Source organism: Pundamilia nyererei, unplaced genomic scaffold (assembly GCF_000239375.1).
Source record: "Pundamilia nyererei isolate P.nyererei 1_Seehausen unplaced genomic scaffold, PunNye1.0 scaffold00020, whole genome shotgun sequence".
Classification (NCBI taxonomy): domain Eukaryota; kingdom Metazoa; phylum Chordata; class Actinopteri; order Cichliformes; family Cichlidae; genus Pundamilia; species Pundamilia nyererei.
Window position 1 is genome coordinate 4,648,084 of NW_005187421.1, and position 24,319 is coordinate 4,672,402.

At 39.2% G+C, this 24,319-nt stretch overlaps 1 protein-coding gene across 2 annotated transcripts; it reads right to left on the reverse strand.

Annotated features, from left to right (window-relative positions):
- Nucleotides 1-6,232: 6,232 nt before the first annotated feature.
- LOC102215992 (centrosomal protein of 63 kDa) lies at nucleotides 6,233-23,190 on the reverse strand. Of its 2 annotated transcripts, none has more exons than XM_005726563.1 (8): nucleotides 22,904-23,190; nucleotides 20,446-20,603; nucleotides 18,996-19,252; nucleotides 17,370-17,457; nucleotides 14,984-15,096; nucleotides 12,326-12,475; nucleotides 12,127-12,214; nucleotides 6,233-6,511 (listed from the first exon to the last, which is right to left on the reverse strand). In XM_005726563.1, the coding sequence occupies exons 1-8, from the start codon at nucleotides 22,998-23,000 to the stop codon at nucleotides 6,473-6,475; spliced, it is 990 nt and encodes a 329-aa protein (XP_005726620.1). In that variant the 5' UTR covers nucleotides 23,001-23,190; the 3' UTR covers nucleotides 6,233-6,472. The 2 variants fall into 2 exon arrangements, with proteins under 2 accessions (XP_005726620.1, XP_005726619.1); XM_005726562.1 differs by having other exon boundaries at nucleotides 6,234-6,511; nucleotides 12,127-12,217.
- Nucleotides 23,191-24,319: the final 1,129 nt, after the last annotated feature.

Sequence of the window (24,319 nt, forward strand, 5' to 3'; positions counted from 1 at the left end):
AGCATGCTCATTAGCATCTTTGTCAATCACGAGAACATGTGTGAATTAGTTGCATGATTACACATAAATGAGCTTAAATAAAACAAGAGCAGTCCAAGACCACATATCGCCGCCAAGGCTAAAAATTCCCACAAACCAGACGGTTGAGAGCAACATTACTTCATTTCTTGATAATAATGAAGATGATGTCTTCCAATTTCTCTCATTTCATTTTAATATTTGTGAAGTTGGCACAATGTGTCCAGTGTTGGAGATCCTGTAATGGCAAAGGATCTTTCCAAAAACCTGCCATAATTAATCACAACCTGTAGTAAAATTCATAATTCACAATTTCTTAATCAAAAAAGAAACAAACTGAATAAATGTCCATCTCAGTTACAAAAGCCCAAAGACCAATCAACGACCCCAGCATCCACCAGTTGCTAGGTAAAAATCTGTATTCCCTGACTGGTTGTTTGTTCACTGTCATGGTCTGGTGACCTCGTGTTTATGTTTTGTTTATTTAGTGTTCTATTATTTAGTGATTCTTCATGAATATGTCTTTTGCACTTCTAGATTCCTTAGTTATTCTTTAGTACTTTAGTGATTTTCCAGCCCTTAGGTTTTGTCACTGTGCCTCCCTCCCTTTCCTTGTGTTACGTCTAGTGCTCCTGGTTTTGATGTTCGTGTATTTCCTGATTTAGTTTGACAGTCTCGTGTCCTGTGTCAGTGTATTCTGTTTTGCTTCCTCCCTGTCTCGTCTCATCTAGTTAGATTCAGCTGTGTCTCCCTCCTGTTACATATTCCCTCATTGCCCTCTGCGTTTATACAGGGAGTGCAGAATCATTAGGCAAAAACAAAACAAAAACAAATCAGCGACCAATATAGCCACCTTTCTTTGCAAGGACACTCAAAAGCCTGCCATCCATGGATTCTGTCAGTGTTTTGATCTGTTCACCATCAACATTGCGTGCAGCAGCAACCACAGCCTCCCAGACACTGTTCAGAGAGGTGTACTGTTTTCCCTCCTTGTAAATCTCACATTTGATGATGGACCACAGGTTCTCAATGGGGTTCAGATCAGGTGAACAAGGAGGCCATGTCATTAGTTTTTCTTCTTTTATACCTTTTCTTGCCAGCCACGCTGTGGAGTACTTGGACGCGTGTGATGGAGCATTGTCCTGCATGAAAATCATGTTTTTCTTGAAGGATGCAGACTTCTTCCTGTACCACTGCTTGAAGAAGGTGTCTTCCAGAAACTGGCAGTAGGACTGGGAGTTGAGCTTGACTCCATCCTCAACCCGAAAAGGCCCCACAAGCTCATCTTTGATGATTCCAGCCCAAACCAGTACTCCACCTCCACCTTGCTGGCGTCTGAGTCGGACTGGAGCTCTCTGCCCTTTACCAATCCAGCCACGGGCCCATCCATCTGGCCCATCAAGACTCACTCTCATTTCATCAGTCCATAAAACCTTAGAAAAACCAGTCTTGAGATATTTCTTGGCCCAGTCTTGACGTTTCAGCTTGTGTGTCTTGTTCAGTGGTGGTCGTCTTTCAGCCTTTCTTACTTTGGCCATGTCTCTGAGTATTGCACACCTTGTGCTTTTGGGAACTCCAGTGATGTTGCAGCTCTGAAATATGGCCAAACTGGTGGCAAGTGGCATCTTGGCAGCTGCACGCTTGACTTTTCTCAGTTCATGGGCAGTTATTTTGCGCCTTGGTTTTTCCAAACGCTTCTTGCGACCCTGTTGACTATTTTGAATGAAACGCTTGATTGTTCGATGATCACGCTGCAGAAGCTTTGCAATTTTGAGACTGCTGCATCCCTCTGCAAGATATCTCACTATTTTTGACTTTTCTGAGCCTGTCAAGTCCTTCTTTTGACCCATTTTGCCAAAGGAAAGGACGTTGCCTAATAATTATGCACACCTGATATAGGGTGTTGATGTCATTAGACCACACCCCTTCTCATTACAGAGATGCACATCACCTAATATGCTTAAGTAGTAGGCTTTCGAGCCTATACAGCTTGGAGTAAGACAACATGCATGAGGAGGATGATGTGGACAAAATACTCATTTGCCTAATAATTCTGCACTCCCTGTAGTGCATTTTTCCTGTGTTCCTTGTCATCTGCATGTCTTCCTCCATGTTGCCTCTGCGTTTCCAGGTTTTTTTCTATCTATTTCTATGTCTCAGGTTTCTTGTTTAGTTTTTCTCATTTAGGTTTTTTTTTGTTTGTTTGTTTATCTTAGTTCCCCGTCTCCTTTTGTTTTGTAGTGTTTTGTGCAGCCAACAATAAAGGCTCACTTTCTGTTAGACATCCACCTTCATCTCTCTGTTTTCTGCATTTGGGTCCAATTCATTCTCTCCACACTATCTGCCCTACACGAAATCGTGAGAGTTCACTTGCACATTGCTGCAGTTTGCATCTAAACACTCTGACTCGTCTGCAACACTTGGAAACAACAAAAAGCAGGTGACCACTGCAATCTGCTAGTGACCAAAGCAATCACTGTATATCGCTTTGCTACTAATTTCCCCTTGTGACTGTCAGCACCCACTTGCCAACCATTGAGGGAATCCACATTTTTACCTAGCAACTGGTGGTAGGAGGGTGACTGACCTGTCTCTAAACCTGGGTTACTGAAGTCAAATGGCCTTTTAAAAAACAGCCTGAAATTGAAAAACTTTTCACTATCTACTGTAGAAATTTCAAACCTTTCTCTCATATTATTGTTTCTATTACTTAGTTACTTTGGTGTAGTATTAATGGCCATCGGAGGAGTTTTTATTAGTAGGAATAGCTGCATGTACACAGTTAAAAGTCCAAAATTTATAAGCCATCCAGTGGATGAAGGGAAACTTTGACCTTGAATGCCACCATATAAGATCCTCAAATGGAAATCTGCCTAATTATCACATGGATAATAGAAAAAAAAAGACAGACTTGGCTGAAGTGTTCATAAATATTCTTTCATCATTTAAAATGACAAAAAGACTTTAATGCCTGAGCAATGAGTATCCATCGTCAGTATTCACTCCAGTATCTCCACTTTGTGTAAATGTGTTTTCACAAAAAATCTGCCACTTTGTTAGGAGTTGATTCTTTTCCTTTTCTCTGGTTTGCTTTTCATTTTTTTCAAGGTACTTCTTCGAAGATATTTACACTTTTATGACCCATCAAACTCCTCTTTAAATCCTCACATTCCCCTGCTGTTGGGTGCTTAATAGATGTGTGACCCATCTGGCATCAGTTGGAGAGTAAATGAAGAACACAATGATTGTGATTCAACTTCATGCAAAGTCAGCCTCAGTGTACATCGACCTCAATATGCAGGATTAACTTTGGTGTGTGGTCTAATTATCACACAGGAAGAGGTGATGAAATTCAGTGTTTTGGTTGATGACTAAGATGCTGAACTAATCTTCAGACTGAAAAATAAAGAGTCAGTAGAAAGTATTTGCTTAAAAAGTTTTGGTCGGCCTCGAAGGTTAATCGTATTACATCCCCTGAAAAGGTACAAAGTGTTATCCATTATCCACACACACCCTTAAGCATTAATATAGATCTTACTTATATATGTTACTGGCAGTGTTGGTCAAGTTACTTGAAAAAGTAATCAGTAACTAATTACTGATTACTTTCCAAAAAAAGTAATCCCATTACTTTACTGATTACTTATTTTCAAAAGTAATTAATTACTTAGTTACTTTTTAAAAACACGATTTACAACCTGAAGAGGTGACAAAGCGATAGATCTTTCAGCCCAATTCTACTTTTTCTGCATAATCCATCATACAAAATGTAATCAAATGGAAAAGTCTCTTTTTTAACTTGTTTTATCAGTTTTAATCTTTTAACTTTATGCATCAAGCAAAAATTTAATTATATGCAACATTCTCTGACTTGAATAAATTAGTTTAACATTTAAACCTATTTTCTGCACATTCCAGCACATAAAATGAAATAGTTTTTGTGTTTACACTCACTCTTTCAAATAGATGCAAGTAAAACACAGCAGAAAATAAATAAAGTCAAAGACTCAGCGGTCCTGTTGCTCTATTTTCACCTGTAAAGCAGGACTGCGGTAGGCGGAGGTTTACCCTGGTGCAGGTGTGCCGCGGTCAGTTGAAGAATCTGCGAGTTTCTCTGTGAATTTCCCATTACGTCATTGTGCACTCAGTGCTTGTTTGGAAGTTTAGGGGGTTTTTTTCGCTGTAAAAAGAAGTTTTCTTCCCACGCACGATGGACGCTAATGTTTTTGTCACTTTTTATGGAATCAAACTCAAAGTAAGGTCAGTACTTCCACGCTTTAAACGCTGCACGCTCATACTCTCTCCCACAATCGATATGTGATCCATTGTTGATCTGCACACAGCTGTTGTCACTAACGGCACACTCGTAACGCGTTACTGCCCGTCTCTGGTTACTGGTACTGTCTTTAGTTATCTGCCAGGTGTGTCTTGGTCCTTTCAAATTCAAACAAGTACATCCAAAAAGATTACATAATATATATCCCACAAATATGTAAAAAAAATGTAATTGAATTTTAGCAAAAGTATTTGTGATTTATTTATTTCCATAAAGCTAACCTTTTCGTCAGTTTCTAATTGACACTGATGTTATCAATATCATTATGTCAGTAGCTAAAACTTTAGTGGCAATGTTTACGTGAAACCTTAAATTGTTTCTACTCTTATATGTTGAATACACACATTTCAGTGTAGATTTTAACCTCTTAACATCCCTACATACATAACCTGCTTTGGAATAGGTTATGGTCGCAGGATAAGTTACCCCCGATGTACCCTGGAAAGAAGTGAACCAGAAAACCCAGGGTTCCCTAAAGTTACCTGGACAAAAGAAAGTCCTGCTTCGTAGTACTGAGATGGATGTTTAGAGGTTTATTTGCTGTCAGACAGGCTTGTAACCTGTTATAAATTCATTTTTAAAGAGCATACGTTCATTTGGCAAAAGGAAGAATTCTATAATAGCATAAACTACCAAATAAGTCACTTCCTTTTCTGTCAGTTTGTTACCATAACAACTAAGCAAAAGAGTCAAGAAACCTTTCAATTTGGGGGTTTACAATGAAGCAAAGGCAGAGCTCCAAGATGGATGTGGTCCTGGTGTGATTTAGTTGAATATGTCCTCCAGTTCTGAAATATAGAATTTCATTTTTATAACACAATTTATAGGCCCAACTATCTCTCCTCTGTAGTACACCATGTAAAATTTATGGACTGATAGGCTATGGGCCAACATAACTTAATCATGTAAGTTAATCATAACTTAATCATGTAAGTTATGAACATATATATATATATATATAAAATTTTTATTTCACATAGAGAATTAGTGATATTTCCAGGCTAAAAATTGATTACCTCAAATACTGGATCAAGCCCTGAAACCAGTAAGTACTTTAATGGTTCACTCATCATGAAGTCAGCAGGTTTTTGGTTGTGAGCTTTAAACATAAAATGTGTAGCAATATACCCAAAGTTTTAGTTATATGTTTGATATTTGCAAACAAATGTTTGCTATTCAGCATCATCGGACTGAGTGCAGGAGCTTGGTGGTCGTGCCATTAAAGCTATGAGACTGTGGTGTAGTTTGTGTAAAGCCTGTTGAACATGGAGTCAAAACTTAAATCACACATCTTGTCCGCTGTTTGTCAAACGAACCCCTGTCATGCTAACAAAAAATGTTGTCCCAGCACCGCCAATGAAATATAATGATGCTTCCTGTGTCATTAATGGTTTAGTGTTAAGATTTTTTTATGCATGTTGAAAGTTTGCTGTAGTCCTGAATAAACGTGTAGCTCCTCATGTTGATTGCAGTGTAATGTTTGTGGTGTGACAGAATGCATACTTTAAATGTCTTGGCTCACCGTGTGTAAACTGCGTTTGCAATAAGCATGTATCATATGGTTCACATATGATAAAGCGTCTGAGTCACCGTGTTTAATCTGAGCCACATGCAAATTGATGAATGAAGCGATGTGCTCATCAGAGTCAAGCAGTACCAGTGGGGGGATAATCAGTATTGCTTCATTTTGGTTGAAAGAACATTTGTTGCTTCCTCTGCACGCCAGCTGCTGGTTGTCCTGCAACGTTTCATTGGCAAAACAACAAAAGAGAACATTTGCAGGTGCTTGTGCTCTTGTTAGTGGTGTTGATTACAAGGTTTGAACAATGGACAATTACTGAAAAATGTGACCAGACAGAGTCGAGGCACATGTGATGTGCATGTGTGACACCAAAAGCGGGACAGGAGCACATTGTATTTTAATTCGGTCATATATCACGATGAACAATAGTGGAAACAAAACAATGCGTGTGTGGTTTCACGGGTGTGTTTTTCCAAGGGTGTTTGGTTTTTCAAAACAATGACTGGAAGGTAAGCTAACCACAAACACATAAAACATTGCATCTCCTGGCTTGCAGAAAGTGAGAAAAGAAAGCAAAGACATCCAGGCTTCTGTCCTCATGGAGGTTTTTGGTATCCGTCGATAGGGCTCCCTGCCTGAGGGCAGAAAAATAAAATGTAAGTGAAGATGACCAAAGACAATAAACATAAGAGTGCACAAGAAGGGAATGGAGAGTGAGAAAAAACCTCAAAGAAAGTAAGTACAGGTCAAAGGATGGCTGGAAATGAATGCTAAAAGTGAGACTGAGGGATATTTCTATTTTAACCAGCTGTATTTCCCTGTTAATGTGGCTGTCATAACTCTGTGTATTCTCCACACCGATTGTAAAAAGCAAATCTACTTGCAAGCAGCATATATTATAGCAAAAAGTGCAAGCTCTCTGCAGCTTTCCAAAACACGCAATTGTACATATAACAGGTTAGTCTGCTTTGTAATTTAATTCAAAACTCAAAATGGCACTCAGCACTTGTTCCTATGGTGTCCTAGGGGATCTCCTCCCAGATCTAGACAGGGCATCACTGAGCTCCTGATAGTCTGAGGTGCAATCTGGTGCGTCAGATGGACAAGCATAATGTCCCAGAGGCATTCTATTAGATTTAGGTCAGATGTGCGTGGGGGTCAGTGTTATCAATTCCTTCATCTTCCAGGATCTGCTTGTAAAGTTTTGCCTCATGAGGTCGGGCTTTGTCATACATCGGGAGGAAGCCCAGGGCCCACTGCACCAGTATATGGTCTGATAGTGGGGCCAAGGATTTCACCCCGATATTTAATAGCAGTCAGGATGCCACTTGCTGAGTCTGTAGAGGTCAGTGCATCCCTCCGTGGTCCCTCCCTGAGCGATGATACAGGCAGCATAACGTTCTCCACAGCTTCTCCAGGTCCTTTCAAATCTGTCACATGTCTTCAAGGTGAAGCTACCCTCATTTGTGAAAAGCACAGGGCACTAGTGGTGGACCTGCCAATTATGGTATTCTGTGGCAAATGCCAATCAGACTACATGGTATCAGGTATATTCTGTGATCTTGAGACTGTGCTGGGAGACACAGCAAACCTTGCAATGGCATGTATTGACGTATTGATACTGAGCAATAGGAAAAAATGGTCGGTGGCCTCCACCTGTAAAACCATTCCTGTTTTGGGGTTGTCTCATTGTTCCACATCTAGTGGACCTGTTGTAAATTTAATTAACACAAAAGAACCAGAATTGAATTAACAATCCTCTCTGTTATTCAACTGAACAGATCAATATCCCAGAATTTTAACTGAGTTGATGCCATACTCTGATTTAAAAGGGTTTCTTTTTTTAAAGGCAGAGTATCTTCTCCTATATTTCCAAAACTACCCAGAGAACCAGAGTTAGACTTATTGGTCTCTCAATAAGTTACTTAATCTAAACACTAGAAGAAGATTCACACTGATATTTAGCCAAGTATTTGAGACTTTTTTATTCACCTGTACTTCAGCAGCACCACTCTGTCTGAAATAGCACATCTCTCTATCTCTGCAGATGTCAGCCCAATGAACAGTAAGCGTCCTCCTTTTCTCTTTCTGTCATCTAACAATACTTATGTCTACACAATGTGAATCTCCCATTTGTATAAATCATGTCAGAGCTGGTAATGTGTTTTTTCATGGCTGTTTCCTCTATGACTCCGGTGCTCCCTGCTCCTCCAGCTAAATTTCTTCCCTCTCTCAGCTCAGCAAGGACTGCAAAAAAAAACCACTCTGCATCATCTGCACTCAATCAGAATAATTATCCCAAGAAATGCACTGCAGAGTCTGTGAGAGGTGAGGGGAATGAAGCACAGAGGCTATTGGCAATCACCTCCCTCCAGTCATTATTAGTCATCTCTTTGCTGCTTTGGAAAAGGACTCGAATGGCTTGGGAGGAAGCCATGTGCAGCCGACAGACAGACAGACAGTGAAAAGGTCTGATGTGAATCCGGAGCCCAAAAAATATCAGCCACCTCTGAAGTCTCTGGCAGCCTGGCAGCTCATCTGGGGGACTGGCAGCCATCCGCACACGATTATTAGCCTTATGTTCTGTCTGTCAGGCTTCCTCTTATCCCCATTTTTTAAAACACTGAACTTGTCATTCTGAAGATGTGAGGGCTTTGAAAAATCCCCAAAGTGGCCAGGCAGACACCTTCCACTATAAAAATCCTGCAGGAGGATGAAGTGTTTGAGGTCCTGTCAGGATTTGTGAGTTCTTCCTGAAGGACTTCTTTGTGAGACATCGTGGGGTTCCTATTTGATTGCAAAATGGCTTTGAAACCTCAAGTTCCTCAAAGCCCTCTAACTTTTTAAAGCATGCTGCAGACAGAAAAACAAAACACTGATTAGACTCTGGTACCCATGAAGTATCAGTTATATGAATGCTCTGGCTGTTCTGCAAGTCCACAGGGGACTGGCAGCCATCCTCACATGACTATCGCTGTTTTGAATGTCTGTTTTGCTCTTGAGTTGTGCATTCTTCTTTTATCCAAAGATTTTAAAACATTACACTGGTCACTCTTACAGAATCCTTTCAAACAATCCCAAGGCTGCTACTATCTGCACACTGCTCTTCAAATGAATACACTCAGGAGAAATATGGTTAGTTTAGCTTAGCATAAAGACTGGAAAAACTAAACTGGAAAAACATAACGTTCTGGTTTTATGGGTATTAAGCAGAGGACTTTTCTTGGCTTGGAGCAGTGACTCACTGGTGAATCTGCTGAGTGATGGAAAACATCCCAGTAATGACATATTTGTTGTTTTCACACTGTTTATTTTATAGATTAAACAACCAATATAAAACACAATACTAAGTAAGCTGAAAAGCCAGTGGTAGATTATGCTACCTGCGCACAAAACTAGACTGTTTCCTTGTATTTCGGTTCTGAATGCTAAGCTAAGCTAACTAGTTGCTCGCTCCAGCTTCATATTCAATAGAAAGAGGCTTCAATGCTTTCAACTAACCCTTGAAAATAAACCCAATAAGCTTATCTCTCAAAATGTTAAACTTTAACAAACACAACACGTCAGACATATGAATCCTCCTGAACAAGTTTCCTCTTTCAATTCAGCTTTTCAGCGATTTGCATCAAAGACATTTCAGAAAATTCAGCAAATGTGATGCCCCTATCAATGCCATCACAGCAACAACAACAGAAAACTGTGTGTACTCAGTTCTGAGTGTAGCATACTATGGATGTGTATAAATAAAATAATAAAAGCCCCAGTTATACAAAGAATTAAAAACTACTAACACAATCTAAACTGGTACTTTGATTAAATCCAATATGCAATGAACATGTCATAAACTAAGCTGCAACTTTCAGTGCATAAAAATTAGGTAGTGGGAAAGAAGAACTCCCTTCGAACAACTGGTTTGGTGATTGCATTGCATTTTTTCACATTTTGTGACCAGTTTTCAAGCAGTTGTGGCAAATAACTGATCGCCCAGAGGTTGAAATGCATCATCTTCAGACTCTAGGTGACTATTGTCGATAGCAAGGCGACTGCATGGGTTGCCTGGTGGGAGGCAATTGCAGTCTGTCTCAGACTGACTACAATCACTCTGAGACAGACTGGTGAAGGTTTGAGTGAGTTTGTGTCAATGAATGCAACTTGTCTGCAATATTCAACCAAACTGGTTACCAACTGGTTGCATTGTGGTTATATTCCTGTATAAATACAAGGGTACCAAGCACCTGTGCCGTGTTGCAGTTAAATTGCCGCTCTGCATCAACTATGTCACTATTTGTGGAGGAATTTCTGTTTCAAAATCTATGAGGTCTTACTGGACTCCGGTGTGTTAAGACAGTGATAAAACACCAGTGAGACAGTCTGCTGCCAACTATTTACATTCAAAGTCGGTTTGACGATAACAACTGATTGCAAGTGGTTGCACACCTGGTTCCCATCTTAAGAGCAAGTTACAAGGAGATAGCTTAGATGGTTCAACAACATCATTTAAACAAAAACAACATGGCAGTGACCAAAAACACTAAAGCTGATGGTTCAAAATGGAAAAATCCAGAAGTCAGTGGGTGAGGTCACTGTGCCTACACCATCTTTTAGATACCGCCTATAATCATAACTAATTTATTTCTATCTGTTTTCATCTGTTACATTGGTTATGCTACCCCAACTTTTTCAGATGTGTTTCACTATTGGATTCTCCAAAGACCTAAAAAGTCAACGACTGTCATCAGTTATTATTGGAAGCAGTCCTGCAGGGTGACTTTCTAAAACTTTGAATGGTTCCACTTTATGTGCTGAGTGGATATTTGTAAATCCAGTTTTTACCCAGATTGTTATTTTTTCAATGTTCTGTTTTTTGGCTTATTTAGTCCTCCTATATGCATGCAGACTGCTGTACAGACTCGTGTGTCCATGTTTAAAAACACTGATGATACTTCAGTGCACATGAATGTTCAGAGTCTTTTGGAAAACTCTCTGGCACTGCAATGAGCCCACAGCGGACTGGCAGCTGTGACCAGATGAATATGGTTTGGATTTCTAATATTTCAACACGAGTCTGCTCTTGTTTTTGATCCAAATATTTCGAAACCCTGAAAAGATGGCTGTAGAGATAGAGGTGACATTGGAGGGGGGGAAAGGGGGGAAACTACAGACTGGTTCGTGAATTCTAAGGCCAAAGGAAACAGCCGATGTTTCAGGTGTCCCAAAGAAAGCACAGCACGAGCCGATTGTTCAAACAGCCTACTTTTACGTTTAGCAGCCAACAAGAACTCCATCTATATGATTAAATTGGACCTTTTTCTGTAGTTCCATACAGAAGTGTTTAAGCAGAGATTGTTGACCTAGGAGGCAGTACATCTGACTGCCCCCACAAGGGTCCCAATACAAGGATTCAAGGAAGGATGGTGCTTTGGGTTGAAATACACTGAGTTACAGTGTATTATTAGATTAGAAAGGTCGGTAAAAGTGACAATACAAGCACACATTTACATGCACATATTATGCCAACTGTCACAGTTTCTTCATGAAGAGGACACTAGAACTGTATGTATGTAAACTTGGTTATTTGGGGAACGCGCAGCGGTTACTGACTGAATACTTGAAGACTACTCAACCATAAAAAGTAAAAAACAATTATTAGACTGTGGTTCTGTGAGTCTCCTGGATATTTGACAATTCCTTCAGGGACTGGCAGTCACATCCAGATGAATGTTAGCTCTCTTTTTTCATGTCTTCTATTTCAGTCCTGAGATCACCACCAGATTTCGTAAAATAAAGGTTCATCTGAGGGCTGCAGTGACACGCGAAGAGAGCCAGCAAGCATTCGAAACTTCGAGCTGCCACGAAACTTCAGTTTCTCATAACATTATTACAGAAAATAATCACCGCCGTGCTCCACACATGAGAAGTAACAGAGCCACACAGGTACCTTAAAGTGTGCCCTTTAGACGATCCACAGCAGAGATGTTAGACACGTTTATCCAAAGCACACTTGTAATTTCTGGAAGAACTGACAGCACGGCAGCTCCTCTGGGGACTGGCAACCATACTCGAATGAATATTGGCACTGTAATGAAGGTCTAATGTTTCACGTCCAAGGTTTCCACGTGTCATCAGAGATTTCACGAGACCGAACAGGCGTGGAGACATTTTGAGTAACCTTTAAGCTGCCGTGAGAAGATTTCTTCTGCAGCAAATTTCGATAAGAAAACCATTCAGGAAGAAAAAATTAAAGTGATACCTGGTCGAGGAGCTCTTCGCACAGCATGTTTGACTTCTCCACCTGAGACTCCAGGTTGGTCACTGTGTCTGCCTCCCATGATATTAAACTGCTTTAAGAGACAGGAAGTTTAAATGTGTTATAAGGTGAGTAAAAGTTGAAAAAGACACTCAGATAATAATGAACTAGTTCCTCATTAAATCTGTTCATCTATCACTACCTGTCACAGCCCTCGGCGTCCTGAAGGGGGCAGACAAGTCTCCGTGTTGGACTGCCGTCGTGTGAACGCTTTAGTTTCTCAGCTTTCTTTTCCAACCTGCTGACCTGTCGCAGCAGAGCTTCTCTCTCCTCCATGAGGCAGTCTTTGAACCTGTAGAATATGATAACTCAGCAACTCTTCGAGCACAGCGTACATAATCCCACGAGTTTCTAAATATTTGCTAATTAATCTATAAAGGAAGCAGCAGCAGCATGTAGCCTGGCTGGAGGAGGGGGTTATAAATTGTAGGGTTGATTTCCAGACCTTCCTATCCACATGTAAAAATGTCCTAAAGCAAGATGTTGAACCCCCGTGTGCTTTCTAAATTTTAGCTGCTTTGGATATGAGTTTGCCAATGTGTCTAATGCAATGTGCATAAGCAGGGCCCAGAATATGAGTTATGTGCACTACCTGTACTGATTGCATTAGAAATTTCTGGAGAGGGGCTTGTAATATATCAATGTATCAATTTGAAGTGAAAAGATAGGGGGGGGAAATGCACATTTACGCTCTCAGTCAAAATTCCTCTGATGTAAACACCAGACCAACAGAACAATACAATTCAGTTTCTTACCCTGTCCTTGACAGACTGTCATACGATCCAACTTATCCTCAACATGAAATCTGTATTAATCTTTTGGAAAGTTTAATGTGAGGAATTCTGGGGCCTAAGGCTGGGACACTAACAGGAAACATTTGGGTCACAGAGGGGAGATGTTTGAAAGCACTTAACTTTCTTCAAGAATCATCAATCTCTATTTTTTTGTATAAAGTTGATCTAGTGACTCACGAAAACAGATTTTAAGTGATTCCTTAAGGCTGCAATGTTTCTTGTTTCAGTTATAAAGGCGAAACATGGGAGATGCTTTAAAAATATCATCCAGTGTGTTAGAAGGGCTTTCGGGGATTCTAGCAGAGCTTTCTGACTGATGAACAAACATTGCTGGTTAGTTAACTTTTAAAGAAACTTATGGTTACTTCTGTGACCTAAATGCATGATGATGAGTGGTATCCTACCCACATACACTATAGTACTTAGTTAATTTCTAGCAAACTCAGCTGTCAGACCTCTATCTCAACTTATTGGTCTTTCTTTAATTACAAGAGACATATAAAAGTATTAAAAAGAGGTTTTTGTGACATTTTTGGAAGCTACAACACTCTTTCCACATCTCTTGTCCGTAACATTTTGGTAAATGGTAAATGGCCTGCATTTGTATAGCGCTTTTCTAGTCCCTAGGGACCCCAAAGCGCTTCACACTACATTCAGTCATTCACCCATTCACACACACATTCACACACTGGCGATGGCAAGCTACATTGTAGCCACAGCTGCCCTAGGGCGCACTGACAGAGGCGAGGCTGCCGGACACTGGCGCCACCGCGCCCTCTGACCACCACCAGTAGGCAAACATGGGGTTAGTATCTTGCCCAAGGATATTTGGCATGCATTTTAGCACCTTTAAGCATGTTGTTTCAGTTTTACGACCTGCAGCAGCTTATGTGCTGTGGTGCACCCTCACTGCTGTTTCCAGCTGGTGCAGACAGCTGTTTTCAGCTGTGACAAACCAACCTGCATGGCAGCACAAAGATGCAGTCAGAGGCTTGTTGGGAATTGAATTTTGAAGTTTTTTTCCCCAGAGAAGATGGTGAAGACGGAGTTAAAGTAAATAAGATGGGTAGAAAGCAGACTACAAAGTAAATTAGGTCCCTCTGTGTCTGCTTATTGTGAGTATGTGTAGCTCATACTAACACAGTGCTACCAGTAACATCATAACAAGGCCAAATCATACCATGGGAATTTTAGGTAGCTTTGTAGTTCTGCCACAAAAAACAGACAGATCAAAGATGTTAATGCTTAAAAAATAGTTTAAAAACTTTTTAAATTCATCCAAATCTCTCAACAACAGCTATGATGTTACATCTATTGATGTCTTTGTATTGTGTTGCAGTGATATCAAGAAATCAGGATGGGCTGTGCTCTCTTGTAATACCACTTTGATCCACATGATGGTGCACTGAGTGTCTAATCCGATTTAAGTCCAAAAACACCCATTACAGCAGTATTCACGCAACATTTTAAAGAATTCTTGTTACTATCACACTTTTGTTGTGTTTTCTGGTAACTTTCTGGTAAAACACTGCCATCTTGTGGTGAAATGTTTAATGACATTTGCAGAAGGTAATTGCAAAAAGTACCTTTAATCACTGTTTAGAATAAATCAAGTATTTCTATACAAATAAAAAATAATTGTGTCTGAGTAAATGACAGTCAGTTAAACAACTGGAATAGTTTGCTTGTTTATTTTAATCACATTTGACATGCATTAACTCTGGTAGATGCTTTGTATATTATAAGAAATCAGAACTTTACTCACTTCCAGCTAGATAAAAACGCAAGTAGATAAGTCTCCTTTCCAATAATCATTTACAAATGTATTTTCTATGCAGAACCACATTATTTATATTAAGAAGGGGTTTTCAGGGTTTCGTTTACATCAACTTTGAGCATGTGTGCAGACAATAAAGACTTTAAAATCTGATCCTGTTATGTTTTTTGGTACACACAGCTGAGATATATTTAAAAACAAAGCAAAACAAAAAAAGAACCCTACTCACCTCTTCACACAAGACATCCAGTAACGCTGTTGCTGACAAAGCCACTCGAACTGCTCTGCCGTCTCCTGTAGTTTCCTCAGGCTTCCCTCATTTTCCTGCTGCAGTTCCCTCACCTCAAAAAAAAAAAAATACAAATAAATAAATATATTTCTCCCAAAACCAGGATGTGACCAAGACAACAAAATTAGAAAATTATGATGTGGGCGTGTAAATATAAATCAGGAAAAGACGACATGTCATGTGGAAAGATGAGCGGGTCCAGTGGAGTCAGGCTTAATCTTCTGCTCCCAGGCCTTTCACAATAATTTACAGGCCTCATCCCCTGCAAATAATTGTTCTCATGAAGTTTCTCACTGACTCTGCAGTCTGTTGTTCTCTTCTCTTGGCCTTGTGGAGATGTCTCAAAGGAAAGATAATTGTAGACCTGGATTGTTTGCTGTTTGATGGACTGGATGAAGCAGACGCCAATGCGGGAGTGAGTCTTTGAAGCCGAGTGTAAATAAATGAGGAATGTTCCGCTAATGCCTGGACCCAACACACTGACACACACCGACACACACCAATGCAGACCTAATGCCAGCAACATCTGAATTAGTGCTCTCACTTGGGTGGTTGTAGTTTTTAAAATTTGGACACAGTACATAAATTTGAACCGTGAGGTTTTCGGAATCCAGCGGCAGATCATTATTCACAGCTGGCACTCTGCCACACTGACCTGAAGTAACCTGAGACCGCACAAACAGTGTTAATCCATTACTTCTGATTGGAGGAGCCGGCTACAGAGAAATAATCCCCGTTCACGGCAAATTCATTAAAGCTCTGTCACTCATCAACAGTTTTATTTGTGTTTCAACCCCAAAAAAAGGCCAAAGCAGTGTTTAAATAAGTGTCTGATCCTGACATCTGCTGGACAAAATCAGCACTGCAATCACTAAACTGATGATTTTATTGAACCTCCTCATTAGCCAAAGTCTTGCATTTTACACTTTTTTTCTTTTCCAGCAGCATTTGCCTTGATGAAGGGATGTCTCCCCCGGTGCTTCTGCTGAGATTTCTCCCATCATGTACAGCTAATAGGTTGTTTTAGAGGGTGGTTCTTTTCAGGGTCCAAGAATAGAGGATTTTGATGTTATATGTGATAGTCCTGAGCCCTCCTTGTTTTGCCTGCATGCTGCACCTTTCAGGTACAAATGCTTGACTGCTCTTACCTCAATAAGGAAATTACTTTACTTGCTCGATGTGCAGTTTATGGTCAATTTTGCTTATGAATTTTCCTAATTGAATGAACTGACCCATGAGTATCTGCGTAGCAGCCATAATAAGAGCTGGTCAGATTATATACATACTAAGGAATGTTGCTCTGATGCTTCCTTTATTACCTGCTTTACCACAAGACACACTGGCTCATCCTTTATGAAAGGAAATGCAGTAAGGCTATCTCATAAGTCGAAGTGACACACTATCCGAAGATCATTAAAAACAAACAATCAACATAACTGACAAAACCCATGAGCCTCTCAACGTTCTTTTTTTATTGTCTTGCAGTTTCTTGTTTAATAAAGCACTGTGTACTTTTTGTTATGATGCTATGGACAGTTTGCTTTTACCGACAGCAGTATTTACTTTAGTGCTTCAGAGGCCTGATATGAGTTTGTTTCTTCAGCAGTGTTTATCTAACAGTTCTCAGATCACAGCAGAGAATCATTTTAAAATACTTTTGCTTTTTCCATAAATCCTAATCATCAGTAAGGACGCATATCAGATCTCCAGACGCAGTGCAAACACTGCAGCTCTCTCCGCTTGGCTCATCCTGAACTACTCAACAAAAACATGGTGAAGCTGCTCAAATGTGGAACAAATTACCAAAGGAGCTCAGGCTGGAGAGAAAGTGCCGACTACTTTTAAAATAGTTTTACCTTCAAAATATAGACCTGCACATTTACCAGCGATTTCAATAAAACGTACTGTATCCAGATTTCTTACAGCAGATTCCCCTCCTGACGCAAACCCCGAAGAGATTTGGCAAATGTGTAAACTGCTACACAATAAAGAGAACTAAAAGTATGGAAGGTTTTGGAAGGTATGAGTAGCTTGTTGAGTGTTACTAACGTCATGAGTGTGCAGCTTCCCCTCACTGCCCCCTCACCTGTGATATCTACTTTCAAAGAATGAAGATGACCACCCTGAAAAAGTCGATGGTTCAAAACAGGACCTCGCAACACAGTGGCTGTGTCCATCCTTTGTATACAGTCTCTGCATGACTTTTCAGAGACACTTTTCAGAGTCTTTGCACCACAAATATTACACCTTCAGCCTTTTGTTTCGAATTTATATGCAGTAAACTCTGAGCTTTGACCCACGTCAGTCCTAAACTCTTCCTTCTCACCTCCTTCTGATAAGTTCTGCGGAGATCCGTCAGCTCTTCTGTCAGCATCCTGTTAGTTTCTTCTAGCCTTTCCAGCTCCACTGTCTTACTGTTGATGACAATTAGAAAAATGTCTTATTTACCTGTGTCAGCTCATTAAACTCTGCTTGTAGCCAGTTTAATTTTAGTATCTTTATTTGATCTTTCATCAATGTAAAGTTTACTGTAAGATAAACACTCATACTTAAAATTTACATTACTAAAGTAACTAAAATACTCACTCTTATCGTAGTGTGCTTAGATGTATTTTGTTTTTTCACAGTCCATTTATTCATTTCTTTGTAGCCATCAGATAAGGAAACATGTTGGTCTTGATAAAAGTTTTAGGGTAAATATTTTGCTCTCTGCGAACGCCCAAATTTCTTTCATCTGTATTTCTGGAGTCATAATGTGATAACAAACTCTGACACTAAGCCGACACTCTGCAGGGATTTAACGTCAGCAGACTGAAGCTCGCCGCTGCTCGGAGGACTTTTCAGCTGATTTAAAGTCGCGGGTCCAGACTCGATGTTTTTGTTCAGCCTTGAAACAACAGTCTGAGACAATTTTCTTCTCTGTGCCGGGCAGCCCGTGACAGCTTTACTTGGCTTCAGTTTCCACAAGATGGTAATCAAAAGTCAACCGTTTTAATGTTTTTTCTTTTTCTGTCTGCAGCCTTATCTGGGTTAATGTTCATTGTGTATGTTTTAATGTCGATAAGGTTTTAATCAAGTCATTAACAATTCAGCAATACAGAGGACAGGCGGCTATTTTAAGGTAGTTTCTCCAGAGCTATGCAATTTTAAAAAAATGGAAACTGCACACAGAAAGGTCCCAGACGGGGTTTAAAACTCTTCTTGCTGTGAGGTGACAGTGCTAACCACTGTACCACTGTTCCACCCACAGTAATTAGTGGATTAGTCCATTTTTTTGTGTGTAGAATACGAAGTAAGAACACAGCATTATAATGACGGCTTTAAAGCCCAGAGTAGTCGTGAGGTCCTGAGCCTCTTACATCTAAAGTCAAATGTTAGTATGTTAAAAATGGCAAAAATGACTCCAGACAACCACAAAAAGAAAATAAAGTTAAAAAGTAATCCAAGATTTCTATTAAAAATAACAACAAAGAGTTTTGAAACAATTACAAAGAGCAACAAAATGACCACAAAGAGACACAAAACGTATAAATTGTTTCAGAACTAGCTGGTGTCAGTTACAGAGAGATGCAAAACTACCACAGGAGATGCAAAATGGCCACAAAGAGATTTAAAAGTTAATACAAAGATACCTTAATATAATATAAAAATGGCACAAAGAAAATGTAACAACGTGAAAAAGATGCAAAACTACTGTCTTCATCAAACATCAGGAGGTGCTTTCATGTCTCCGAACCCCTCCACTGTCTAAATGTGTGTCTGTTTTGGAGCATGTCAGAGTATTAACTTAAAGTTAAAAAAATGTATTCCTATATTACATGAACTCATTGTGTGTTTTGCGGCTTACCTCTGCAAGTTTTTCTAAGTAAACGTAAACCAAATTGTACTGTGTAAAGTAAAGAAAGAAAACATGATTCCGTGTTTTGTCATACTGGAGAGACTGAAGATTTACCTGCGCAGCTCTGCGTGGAGGCTCTCAGTGAGTGTAGCTCTGTGCTGGGCCTCAGCGTACAGCTCTGTCTGGAGATTTTCTGCCACCTCAGTTCTGTGTTGGGCCTCAGCCTGCAGCTCCTCCACCAGGCTCTCCAGCTTCACCTCAGAGCTCTGCAGGCAAAGCAGCTCTGCGCCGACCTGCCGCAGTAGCTCTGCATCCCGGGAGCTCGCCTCCACTAGCAGGACCACGCGCTGCCGAAGCAAGTTCACCAGGTCCTGCGGGGAAGACACGGACATACTGAGAATACTGCAGATGTGCTCACATGAACACTTCAGCACTTCCTATCCTTTTCAAATCTCACTGGAGATATGCTATGCTCCAATACAGTCTGCATAAGTGATATCAGACACACCTTTAGGTCAAAGAGTTTGGGACAAGCCTAAACCTGATACTGTCTTTGAGGGGAAAGTGAAGGAGTCAAGCTCTCCAAAACTGTAATAAATACCACTGATGTCTCTAAGAGGCCTGATAATTTGTTACTGTGCAACCTTAAAGTAGGACACAGGATAAATGCTGAGCTGTGCTCTGCTGAAAAATGACTTGTGTCTCTAAAAGCATGAAAAATAATCCTTCTGACCACTTTGATAAGCTGCTGAAACAACTTTAACCTAATTTTAGAAGTTCCAGGGAAATTAATATGACAAGAAAGCTGTTTTGATGCTCATTAGATTTCTTTAGTTCAGTGAAATGTCTCTGTGGTTCAAAACTCTTACTTCTTGTAGCTCATACTTATGCAGTTTGTAAGTAACCAATGCCAAAACATCAGCATTTTCCATGTGCAAACACATTTACTGTAAACTTAATTCCACTGTAACTAACAGACAGCAAAGATGAGCTGATTTGTTGATGTCAGAGGTACAGATTATGTGGATAAATGGAAAGTTTCCTATTCATTTCATAAGCTGTATTTATCCACTACTTCTTAAGAATATTTAAACTAGTTTAAGTCTAGTTTAAATGATTTAAACTAGACTTAAACTAGAAGCAATATATTTAAAAGAGAGAGATTTCTGTACAGAAACCAACCAATAAGAAAATCTATAGATATACACAGATGTCACTCAGCAGCAACACTCAGTGACAGTTTAAATTTCAACCAAGTAACAAATACAATCCAACAAATACTTACATCCTGCAAAATGTAATTTATTTCCACTTCTACTGTAAAATGAGTAGCGTATGAATGAGCAAGAACTATTGGGAAGTGGCAGTGATTACAGATTCAACTGAAAGCGAATACCTCAGAGCTTTGTGCAAGTAAGATGTGAAGGTAAAACTTTAAGGTGTATTTATTAGTAAATTATTAGCAACTTACTCTATTTGATCTATGTTGAATATATAAATGTAACATTTATAGCAGACAGCCTTGTTCTGTCTACATGTAAAAGATAAGTCATAATCGGTCCACCTGCTGCTGCTGGATCCTGCTGATGAGTTGGGTCTGGTTCATCCTGAGGTCCATATTGAGCTGGTCTTGCTTGAGGAGTTGGGCGGTCACAGCTTCCAGATCATTCTGCAGCCTTCTCTCCCTCTCTCGGGACACCAGAAACTCTCTGTCCAACACCGCTGAGGCCACAAAACCAAGAAGAGTTAGTTAAACTGAGCACATTAGATGTAACTGTGTGGCTGACTTTACTTAAATACTTAATGTTAAACAGTCAATTTTGTACTGCAGACACTTATCACTCCAAAGACATTAATCACTGATGGTTTCATTTCATTAACTGATTAGTGCGGGAAAATTTTTTTTAAAAAAAAAGTAAGTTAACTAAAAAATAAATTTATTATTTTAAAAATAAAATATTAACAGTGTATCAGAACTTCTCTGTAGTTTGTATAACAGTCGCCAGTATGTATGGCAGTACTTAATGCACTTAATGTAATAATTAAATTCTGCTTAAAAACTGATACATCAGTTTTACCAAGCAGAAAATCTACTGCATAGACTACTTTTGATACTTAAAAATACCGATTCCGTCAGTTATACTTAATTAGCTCAGTTATTTAAAAGTTCTATATTTAAACCATTAAGTAAGTAAACTCTGAATTGTTGTAGTTTTATTAATGTAGCTGCTCAGTAATTGTTTTTGCTGCAACAAATTATTTTTTATTCAGGATTAACATTTTCTTAAAGAATAAATGAATATAAATAAATAAAATTTAAAAACAAAGTTAAGATGTGAACTTTAACCACTGATTGTTTTAGTTTTGCTTGTACTTATTTTTGTGTGTGATATGTTTAAGGAGTAAAAAGTTGTAATGTAGCACAATTTTGTAGAGTATAATACTTACATTCTGATTTTTTTCTATAGTATATTTTTCTATAATACAGTACTTGAGTAAATATACTTAGTTACATTGTTAAGTTTTTATGTCAGTACAGCTCTAAATCCTTATGATACCAAAACAATAAACACACAACCAGAAAGGCTCTCAAGTACTAACATCAGTACTGATGTAGGATTTAGCCTGTTACAATATCTTTTAATTTTATAACATGGAATAAAATTTTAATTAAACATGGAATTTAATTGAATTAAAAAAGTAGATAACACCACTGTCACCACTCGCTACTCTTACATCTTATTACAGAGGTAAATGTGCATTGTAACTCAGTATGGGCTTTAAGTAGATCAACACTGACCCAGATTGCAATAAAAACAGATAATACAAACTGTAGTTATATTACATGTTAAAAAAAACTACCAGAAATTTCTGTAAATAAACTTTGCTCTAGTCAGATACCCTGTAACTGTGACTGCATTGACTTGGAAACTGTTGCACAATGACTATAAAGTTCTGTTAAAGTGTAATCTGCTGCAGGAAACATGCACTTTGTTTTCTGTTTATTAAGAACACCGGGCTCAAACTAATGCAGCGACCCTGCAATAAAGCCTGTTTTCATTAAAGATCAGTGTTTTAGTTCGTCACATTTTACTTGACAGCGTAAAGATGAAAGTATTTCTTTTCACGCAAAACATGTGTGGTTCTTCTAACAAACCTGTGACCTTCGATTGAATTTGATGTTTATTTGGCAAGCGTGTTTTTCCATTCAGGAAATTTGACTCTGGGTCAAGTGGATTCCACTGCACACACACACAGTGCAACAGCACATAAAGAGATATTTACATATAAATAGATGAAACAGCAGGTCAGACTGTTCCTATACATGGAATGCAGAATGTATTAATATGCATTCAGCATATGCTCTTTATCATAGTGTAAAATAAAATTGATACATTTTATAAACTGAGCTAAATTAAGTTTAGAAATTAAGCTAAACTGAAGCTAATCAATTTATATTTTGAAACATGTTTGCCATGTTTCATGTAGTTTTTCTTTCTTTTTTTCCAAGACATTTTTCAAATTATTATTACTTTATTTTTCAGATTTATTAGTAAAGTCTAACTATGGACATTTGTGACGGGCATTTGTTTATTATCTTTACTATTTTTACAAACAAAACAATCTTTAAAAACCCATGAATCTATAAGTAAGCAGCAGCACTTCCATTTTCAACAGTCACATAATTATACTAAGCAACTTTTTCTGTGCAGGACTTTGACTTGTAGCAAAGCATGATAATAAAGCCAGCAGTACTTTGACTAAAGAAAAGGATGGGAGCACTTTCTGCAGTTCTGATGACATTTTAAATATTAATTTCCATCTTATTTAAACTGTTAGCTGTATAGACATTGCTCATCTGATCTACTACTTGACTATAATCTGAACGCCTCAGTGGACTCAACATTATAACCTTCCTGAAGGGAGAAGAGGGTTTTTTTTCCCTTTGTAGTAAACTAGCAGTTTTCATGTAGATAAGAGATTAACAGTCAGCTGAACCCGTCTTGACCTTTGTGACTTACCTTTGTCATGAGCTAGGCGGGTGCACTTGGCCGTCAGATACTGGATCTGACTGAAGTCCTCGTCCCGGTGTGCTCGGAAAAACCGCCTCATGATCATCTGTGTCTCATCTGCTCCCTGAAAGACCTAAAACCGCCTTCCCATGATCCTCGGGGCAGGGCGGGTGTGTCCCACATGGTCTGAGAGGACATAGCGTGCACATTTCCCGCAATATTTAACCTTACCTGAAGGTCTTAAAGAGGACTCCTATACCTGGTGCACACCTACAAGGGGCAGGTTTCAGCATTAAAACAAGCTGCTGTTGTCACAACATGGAAGCGAGTGCTGCTGCGGTGTCTCTCTGTGGATTTTCTTGCCATCTGGGCTGCTACTTGAATAAAGAGGGAAAACTAAAGTTTGCATCATGCACAAAGTAAAAGGCTGATCTTATTTTATATGCAAATTGTGTTGTGAAGTTCTCCCCCGAGGCAGTGGCTGAGCTGAAGAGGTTGGGCATGTTGTATCTAGCAGACAGGAGTCTTTATGGCAGCAGCCTCAGGTTAGTGCTTTATTATACATGACTGCATAAGAGGTTTAATAAAGGAAAATCCCATGAATTTGCATTAAAATCTAGAACTTTATCAAATGTATTCTGTTAAAGTGTCTATGTGTTGGTTTAGGTTTGATATATTGCCATGGAGATGAGCTCACTATGTTTTCAGTATTTTGTTGCTAGCAAGTAAAAAAATCCAGAGGACTGTGCAGCCTTGGTGAAGGTGAGCGTGTTCAGGTCACTGACTGTTATTTACTTTACATACAACATGGAAAAGCCTTCTCTGTAAGTGATACACAGCTTTTCCATTTATTTGAGGTCATGTACAGGAAGTCTTGAACTTTTTAGGACAAATTTACCTTCAGCGGTGTGAGGCCACGGCGCATTGGTGCTCATAAAGGAGACGCTTTGTCTTTATTTTCCTAAATCCTTTCTCCTGCTTTATATAATAGAGCTGGACACCTCGAGAGGGGACTGTGGTTCGCTCTCGAACCTGTGGTCCAGTTTTTCCGCCACCAGAGGGAGACACACTGCCTCTAAGAGCCACTTCCCTGTGCGTACAATCGAAGACATTTTTTGGATTAGGTTTACATTCATGGATATTTAAAATGAAGACAGCCGCAAAGCTTGTTACAAGCCCAGCAAAGGAACACGAAAATAATAAATAATAAAATATTGAAATTATTTTAAAAAACATAATCAAAATAAGTTGATATTTTAATTAATTAACTGGTACTATTATTTATTTAGTTTGCTTTTTCTGGTGACAATCTGCACATTTTCCACCATAATGGAGAACCATGTCCCAAAGCAAATGTAGCAGATAGCTATGAGGCTCAGAGATCTCCATTTTGGATCTACAATCAGGCCTAAAAAGGCAGAAGAA